The sequence below is a fragment of the Microchirus variegatus genome (assembly GCF_963457635.1).
Source record: "Microchirus variegatus genome assembly, chromosome: 11".
In the NCBI taxonomy this organism is placed as follows: Eukaryota; Metazoa; Chordata; class Actinopteri; order Pleuronectiformes; family Soleidae; genus Microchirus; species Microchirus variegatus.
The window spans coordinates 3,949,430-3,958,204 of record NC_139812.1 but is presented as its reverse complement, the minus strand read 5'-3'; the positions used below and the strand labels follow the sequence as shown (position 1 = coordinate 3,958,204).

Below are 8,775 nucleotides of genomic sequence, written 5' to 3'. Positions count from 1 at the left end.
CCTAAAATATCAATAAATAAGTCAATAAATAAACTAGTGATTATTCCAAAAAGAGACGTCCATTTATAAGACGATGTCCTCACCCTAAATCAATCTACAGTATAAATATGATTTCATACGAGCTCACAAGTCACAGGGGTGACCAATAAAACAATGGTTTAAAAATGAAATAAGAATAAAGAATAAAATGGACGGGGCCCCAGTAATGTGATTACATGAGGACAGATTTTAATGCGCTTTCATGAGGATGGAGGAGAAGAAGAAATGCGTAGATGCCACCATCAGTGAAGTTACCCAGAAGTCAACAGATCACATTTTGAGTGGAAACGTATTTGTGGAAACACTGATATTTTGAAATAGTTTGTTGCTGTGGCCTTAAAGCCTAGCTGCTCTTTGTGTTCCATGTTCACAGAGAGTTGTGCACACGCTCAACTCATGCACACATGCCTGCAGAATAACCAGCGTCTGTGTTGGTCTGCCATATGATGGCACCTGATGCCACATAAGTTTGCACACAAATGAAAGCATCGGAACGGTGCGTACCACTGGGATTATGGGCGGATTATGGATATTTATATCGCTTAGACCTCTGTGGACTTTAAGTGACTAAAAAGTATGTGTGTAATGTGTTGTTTATATTCATAGTGACTTCATGCTTTCTCCATGTGCATATAAAATAGACAGACATCAAGTCTGATGTATGATCCTCAAATGTGTGTCAGATAAAGATAGATAGATATCGCTAGCTAGATATCATACTAACCAGCAATGATAACAGATAGATCATGCAGTACAAACCATTGGATTTCAGTTAAAGTAACGGCAAATAAGACCAGATGAGTTTTAAATAAAAATGCTGACGTGCAGAAAAGTGCATGCGAGGATGGAATTGAAAAAAAAAACAAAAACCAAAATATTCGCTCATTAAAAAGTAACAGTCTTCATCGTCTTCCACATCTCTTTTATTCTCTAAATATCCTTTCAACAATCCCTTTCTCATTCTCCAGCCTCCTCCTTAGTCGTCCTCTGACAGAGTTTCGTGAGGGGTCGATGGTCGGGACTTGCTGTGACCTCTGACCTCTGTTTTCCTGTCCTGCAGGAAGTCTTGAATCTCTCCCGGCAAGCGCTGGAACTTTTCCTGAAACTCTGCCTCCACGGCATCCTGCAGCTGGAGGAGGACGAGGAAAGAGTGAATCAGAACTTACTACTGTAAGAGAAAAACATATTAAAAACATAGCCTTAAGGTCACAAGGTGAAATTATATCACAGGAATGAGTATGTTGAGGTAAGTGAACATAAGGAAAATGTATTTTCCACCACAGCCACAGAGGAGGAGGATTCTTTCATTTGAGACCGATGTTCTTTACATTTTGACTGAATGTGAAGGTGCTGAGACAACAGCAGCTCAGTGCAGAAGACATTCTCCCAGAGTAATCCCATTTGTGTTTGAAATGTTCAAGGAGGTATAGGTGGTGTATTTCACCAAAGTGATAAATGGACTTCACAAACCGAATTTATGTTTTACCTTTGGTTTCTGGTCTTGTATCTCCTGCAGCAGCTTGTTGTGTTGTTCCACCAGCTGATCGTGGCGCTTCACCTGCGTCTCCTCAAGCTGGAGACAGAGTAACAGATGGACAGTATGGAGAGTTTTATAGTTGCAGGCTGAGACGCACAGCTACAGCAAGACACAGACATGATGTTGCGTCCATATAAATTTCATTATCATCTCGAAACAAAATCCTTTGACCTATCATCCTGTGCTCACCCGTTTTATGTTCTGGACGACTTCATTGACATAGGACTTATTGATCTCAATCTTCTCCCTGTGAACAGACAGAGGGATTGAGCTCAGTCCAGTTTGGGGCAAATCTGACAAACTGAGCTGGATGAATCTGTGCATAAAGCAGATGCAGGAGCGACAGCGGGGATTGTATCGGGTGTGGTGTCGGTGTATTTATGGATCGTACTCCTCAGCCAGATGTTTCTCTTTGGTCTTCGCTTGGTTGATCTTCTCCGTTCTCCTTCGATCCATCTGTCTCTTCAGCTCTTTTTTCTCCCTACAGCAGCAGGAGAAACATTACAGCAACACTGTATTATGTTGTGCTGACATTGTGCAGTAAAAGTTTGCCCACACAGAGTTATGCAAAAAATATGAGATGCTGGAATCTCAAAGGTAAGGCTCTATTTTTCAAGTTGAAGTTCTATTTCACTTTTGCTTTTACAAATATTAAAACTAAACTTGGATTCTTCAGTCACAGACTTGTCTCTTACTTGTCGCAAATGTCTTTGAGTTTCCTCATCTGTCTGTTGTGACTCTCCTCAGCCAGACTGCTGATTCGATCTGTCAGCTGGAAGAAACAGAAAACTGGGGTTCACAACAGTCCCTCTTTACAGTCGCACCCAAAACATATACGATACACACAAAGGTACGTTAAACACCTGGATTATTGGGCAGCAAAGAATCTAAGCTTTTTAATAAATACATGTTTGAATGTATTTATTAAATAACCAGCATTTTAAATTTTTAAGTGTCCGTCACTCCGTCAAGGGACAAAGGAGACGGCAAGAGCTGCGATTGGTCCTCAGGACAGGCCGAGCGAAGCTGCTCTGTGCCGGCTCACACAGTGAGCACCGAGCGTTCACAGAGGGCGGAGCTGAACACCGCCGACTTCGTCGCTGCCGAACTATAAATACGTCATATCTTAACACACACAGCACATGTTTAGACTCTAAATGGCCAATTTCTCATCTCAAATTATCTTAAAACTGCGTTCCGGGACACAGAATAGTGACAAACGGCCACTGTTTCAACAACAACAGTCTTTCTCCCTCGGACGCCATTGCTCACTGTAGCCAAAAGCACAACAACCTTGCGCAGCGACCCCTACTGATCGGGCGGGAAATTGCAGCGCCTATCCGTCACCATGACGCAGAAGTATAAAGGCTCGAGTGGTCTACGTACGTGGTGACGCAGACGGATAACGCATTACGCAGTCGGAGAAGTATAATGTGGCCTTTAATGTTAAAAGTGCTGCCTTTCTTCCTAGAACAAACACACCGAGCTCCAGTCTGTCCACATGAATTCATTGTTCCCGCCCCCCTTAGATCTGATGGGTGGATCCAACACGTGGTGATATTCAGGAAGTGACGGCCCCCCTTTCACTGCACAAGCACATGGAGAGATCACAGCTCAAACTGGTTCCGCTTCTGGGAAAGTGAAACACACATTCTTTGTAACTGAGAGGTGAAATGGCGCAGAAAGGAGTTCAGCTGGAACAGGAAACTTTTTGCTGTTCGATCTGTCTGGATCTACCTAAGGATCCAGTATCTATTCCCTGTGGACACAGCTACTGTATGGACTGCATTAAAAAACACTTGGACACAGAGGAGGAGAAGAAAGTCTACCACTGCCCTGACTGTAGGCACGCTTTCGAGCCTCGGCCTCTTCTGATGAAAAACACCATGTTAGCAGTGTTAGTGGAGGAGCTGAAGAAGACTGGACTAGAAGCTGCTTCTCCTGATCATTGCTTTGCTGGGTCTGAAGATGTTGCCTGTGATGTCTGCACCGGGAGGAACCCCTCTATGAAGCTCCAGGAGAACATCTGCTCTCATCATGATGAGGTGATGAGGATGTTCTGCCGCACTGATCAGCAGTGCATCTGCTATCTGTGCTCTGTGGATCAACATAAAGGCCATGACACAGTCACAGCCACAGCAGAAAGAATGGAGAGACAGAAAGAGGTGGAGGTGAGTCTAGAAAAGATTGAACAAACACTCAAGGACAGAGAGGAAGATGAGAAGAAGCTAGAACAGGAAGTGGAGGCTGTCAATCACTCTGCTGATAAAGCGGTGGAGGACGGTGCGAAGATCTGCACTGAGCTGATCCGTGTCCTGGAGAAAGGAAGCTCTGAATTGATGCAGCAGATCAGACCACAGCAGAAGAGTGAAGTGAGTCGAGTCAAAGATCTTCAGGAGAAGCTGCAGCAGGAGATCACTGAGCTGAAGAGCAAACATGCTGAACTGAAACAGCTGTCAAATACACAGGATCACAACCAGTTTCTACTCAGCTACTCCTCACTGTCAACACTCTGTCTATCTACGCAATCATTCAGCATCGATGTTCGTCCTCTGAGATACTTTGAGGAAGTGACAGCAGCCGTGTCACAGGTTAGAGCTCAAATACAGGATGTTCTGACTGAGACATGGAGAAACATTTCACCGACAGTGACTCCAGATGATGTTTTATTGTCACCATCAGAGCCCAAGACCAGAGCTGGATTCTTACAAAATTCAAAGGAAATCACTATGGATCCAAACACCGTGAACAAATATCTGTTGTTAGCTAAGGACAACAGAAAAGTCACTCTCATGAGTAAACCGCTGTCTTACGCTGATCACCCAGACAGATTCAGTTATTGGCATCAGGTCCTGAGTCGAGAGAGTCTGACTGGACGTTGTTACTGGGAGGTGGAGTGGACGAGAGGAGAAGAGGCAGAAGAAGAAGAAATAGTTGGTGTAGCAGTTGCATACAAGAGGGCCCAGATAGCAGGGAGCTCATATAAGTATAGATTTGGATGCAGTAAAAAATCTTGGTCTTTAGATTGTGACGATATCTTTACACTTCATCATGCCAGTTCAGCCACTGAAGTCTCAGGTCCTGTGTGCTCCAGAGTGGGAGTGTACCTGGATCACAGTGCAGGTACTCTGTCCTTCTACAGCGTCTCTGACACCATGACTCTCCTCCACAAAGTTCAGACCACATTCACTCAGCCTCTCTATGCTGGAGTTGAACTGAATCATCCTGGATGCGCAGCTGAGTTCTGTAAACTTAAATAGACCTGATGTGTTTAAGGTGCAGAGTGTATTCGCCTTAGCATGTGATTTATTCACATCACAATAGCTTTGAAACCAATGCAAGCTTTTACATTGTCACCAGAACTTCTTTAAATGACATACTGAGTAGAAAGTATCACAATAATGAAAGAATTGTGAACAATTCCTATAAGATAAATGTACAAAATCACAGTTGAACTAATGCCATGTTCAGAAGTGGTGTGACAAAAACTGCCATCGCCTTTTTGACATTGGTAATGATTGTATTGTCTTTTTGATATGAAGTTTAAATAATTAAAGTACAATTGCATAAAAACTACCCAGTGTTTGACAGCAGATTGATTTGCACCATGAAGCAGAAACACAGAGTGCATCAACATTTCTACAGAAGTCTATATTTGAAACTTTGTATTAATATTATCATTATAATATATTTTTTGTTCACGTGTTGTATGTCAGCTGAAGCAGGCATCTGTTTTCATCAAAAAAAACACACCATCCAACACCATCAGCAGAGAAAAAAACCCCCTACTGATTTAAATGGAAATCTACACAGACTTACAATTTCCAGATTTCATGTTCTCATCAAACTCCCTCTCATGGGATTTGTATAGACTGTATTAAAAAAGAAAAAAAAATGTATTATGTCTTTCTGTTATGTACCTCAAGCCAATTTAGAAATAACAATACACTCAATAGCCACAAGGGGGCGACTCCTGGTTGCAAAAAGTATTCTGTTTGAATGGAAGTCTATGGGAAAACAATCCTTCTTCTTACTTGATTTACAGGGTCAGTAAGTGAGTTAATGGTCTCATTTGTCTGCTTTAATAGAATATGTAAGTTATGTTCCCATTTAGAGGAAAATAGATGATAAATGTAAGAGAAAAACGTATCATTCGGCCTTCTTTTAATTAGCAACTCACAAACCTAACAACTCAGGCCAGCTGCAACTCGCAAATCACAGAGGCCTCTGTGTAACCCTGACACCCATCATTTGTGTACAGAGTTTTCTTCATTATATCTTTGTTGTACATAACCTAACTGGGGCAGAGGACCAATAACACAGTCCCCCCCCAACGTCGACTCTTGGTGTCAGCAGAGGAAAATGCTGGATATCGTAAACCTGATGTCTCACTCCTCTCTCCCATTTCTCCAAAACTTAGATATAGCATAACTCTGGGATTCACAAGCAGCTTGAAGTACCCAACTGTTAACATCTCCTTGTTCGTGCTTGGCATTGTCTCAGTTCTGCTCAGATCTGAGCGGTTTCCAACCTTTTCAACTTAACTCATCACTGAATCCAGAAAGTCCGTCCTTGGTCGTCTCACCTGATAATCAAATCTCCGCAACAATAAAGTATCCAAGTGTCCAATAGGAGCCTGATTTGTAGATCTGCAAATTCTCAACGTTTCTACTCACTACCGGCTGCCAGTTACTTTTTTCCAGTGCCCGATGAATCGATATTGTCAAAATAAATTTGACTTCAATATTTAAATCAACAAGTTCATACAGACAAAACTGCTGCCAACAGAGAGAGAATTTTAAATGAGCTGGTCAAGACTTTACCATTTTGATATGTTCCCTCTGCAGGTACTTCTGACTGTAGTACTGTTCCTGCCTCAGAGCCAGAAGCTGCTGCTGCTGCTCGTCGCTCAGCTGCTGCAGGCGTTCGTCTTTCTCACAATCCGAGCCCCTGATGAGCACAGATACACACACATTCTGGATTTTTCAGCTGACTTTTATATCAGAATCAGTCCCAGTGACCTGATGTGTTTCCTGTGAACTCATCACGTGTGCATACCGACTCTTGCTGCACTGCCTGGCTGTTTTCTTGTACTTGTTGTTGAGCTCTCGCAGCAGCTCAGAGGTTTTCTTCTGATGCCGTCTCACTAACTCCCTCAGCTCTTTAAATTGACGTCTCTGGTCCTTCTGGTAAATCTTGGTCTGCTGCAGACTGTCCATGGTGCTCACTGGGACATCTGTGGAAAAAAAAAAAAAAAAATCAGAATGAATCAGACTGTTTTTGTTGCTTCTGTTACTGGGGGATTTATTAATGTCACTTATACTACATTATTTTGTATTTTATAATTTTCTTGTCAAACAACAATTCGGCTGCTAATTGTTCCTGGAACAAAGGGAAAGCAGATGTGGACTCGATTATATGAATAAAATGTCCATCATCAATTAACCAGAGATACTTTTAGAAAAAATATACAGTTTTTTTTAACAGTATTATTTATTTATATTTGGCATATTAAGCTTATTTTAGTCCGTTTGGGTTTTATAACTTCAGTTTTTTTCACTTCGATATTCAATAACACGGTTTTTCTTTGCTGCACTGTAGTTTGTCATTAAGCTGACATGATGTTGTTGCTGTTTTACGGTAATTCTATTCACTCTAAAATTATCCTGACATACACAAGAAGAAAACCTAAGTCACATTGAACATTTAATAAATATTGATTATACCAACAAACTAACTTTTTCAAGAGTGCAATGGTTTTACTGACCTATCAAAACACTTAGAACCAGATCTTCACTCCTTGCTGCTGGTTTGGCTGCATCTGAAATAGAGAAGAGAAAAGAAACATTAGCATTAAAACAACGGGTAATGTCATGATTAAGACAAAAACCTTTAAGTAATCAATGTTCAGAATGAATGCAGGATCAAGTTGTCCACATTTGGTTTTTGGTTACTGTCATATCTGGTCCAAATCAGAGACAAAAAAAAAAGAATTTGAATTTCTGATTCCTTCCTTCTGATTGCTCTTGCTGTTCACACTGAACACATATGAAAGTGACCTGAAACAGAATTGAAGACCAGTGCTTCACAATAAAAGGAAAATAACATTAAAAAAGCAAAAACAACAATAAAACACAACACAGGGTGGAATGAAAAGTAAAAGTCTAAAGTCAAAAAGTAAAAAACCTTGTTTTAACTTTGAGGTAAAACAGTAAAATACAACACAGCGTAGAATAAAATCGGAAAAAGTCTAGAGTCACGAGGTTAAAACCCTGTTTCAACTTTAAAATAAACCAAAAATGCAAATAAAACACAACACATGGTGGAATAAAAAGGAGCTAGTGGAAGGATGAGTAAAAAGTCTTTTTAAAAAAATATTCAGTGAGCTGACTTCCCTGATATCTAAGGGTGGTGTGTTCCAAAGTTTAGGGGCGTAAGTAACAAAGGCGGCATCACTGATTTTCTTTCAACTGTTGTGGGGAACCTCCAATAATCCAATAAACTACAAACGATAAACTAACCAATAATCCAATAAACTCTGACAACAACGCTCACTGCAGGAGTACAGGCAAACAGCTGCATGGATTCCAATATGACTGTTTAGTCACATCATGAAGTGACTCAAGTCTGATTAGAAGTAACAATCAGATTTCTGTGTTGACTCAGAATCAAAATCAAGTCCAATGTGAGTCACATCAATGAAGACATTCAAGACTACATTCATATGACCAGGCTGATGTCATCTGATTCAAATCGGAACTGTGCTTCTTCAGTGACACAGAGATCCCATTTGTGTGTCAAATCTGATCTGTAATGGTATACAGTGTGAACGTAGACTTAAAGGTGAATTATGTAATAAATCTAAAGCAACTGGCCATAAAATCCTCCTAATATGTCACAGAGACAGGAAAGAATGTTCATATAACAAACTGACCTCACCAACTACAACAGTACAGCCAAAATATTTGCATTAAAAAATATATATTAGGCTGCAAATCATGTTTATGTTTTGAAATCATGTTTTGGCATGTGGCGCCACCTACCGCCGTCTACCAATCATTGCAGACAGTAGAGTCTCAGCTGCCGAGCAACCACGGGCTGCCAGTTACATCTGAGCTACAATGGCGGAATTTGAGTGTAGTAACCGGTTTTGGCCACATTCTTACATATGGCGCTTTTAAGCCTGAGAAAGTGAGATC

At 41.1% G+C, this 8,775-nt stretch overlaps 2 protein-coding genes across 2 annotated transcripts in view; one reads left to right on the top strand and one right to left on the bottom strand.

The window, feature by feature from the left end:
* Positions 1 to 723: 723 nt before the first annotated feature.
* The window catches only part of plcb1 (phospholipase C beta 1), a gene marked incomplete at its 5' end in the record, with an annotated part of 35,101 nt that continues 27,049 nt past the window's right edge, over positions 724 to 8,775 (bottom strand). The window contains 8 exons of the mRNA XM_083897321.1: positions 724 to 1,168; positions 1,526 to 1,612; positions 1,766 to 1,823; positions 1,968 to 2,057; positions 2,272 to 2,348; positions 6,400 to 6,526; positions 6,635 to 6,812; positions 7,344 to 7,397. Of these exons, the coding sequence (XP_083753447.1) occupies positions 1,016 to 1,168; positions 1,526 to 1,612; positions 1,766 to 1,823; positions 1,968 to 2,057; positions 2,272 to 2,348; positions 6,400 to 6,526; positions 6,635 to 6,812; positions 7,344 to 7,397 (824 nt within the window). The 3' untranslated portion in view covers positions 724 to 1,015. The remainder of the gene's footprint in view (positions 1,169 to 1,525; positions 1,613 to 1,765; positions 1,824 to 1,967; positions 2,058 to 2,271; positions 2,349 to 6,399; positions 6,527 to 6,634; positions 6,813 to 7,343; positions 7,398 to 8,775) is intronic.
* LOC310933756 (tripartite motif-containing protein 16-like) lies at positions 3,244 to 4,836 on the top strand (the record flags this gene model as incomplete). Its single annotated transcript, XM_083897322.1, has 1 exon — positions 3,244 to 4,836. Exon 1 carries the CDS (start codon positions 3,250 to 3,252, stop codon positions 4,834 to 4,836), a length of 1,587 nt encoding a protein of 528 aa, XP_083753448.1. The 5' UTR covers positions 3,244 to 3,249.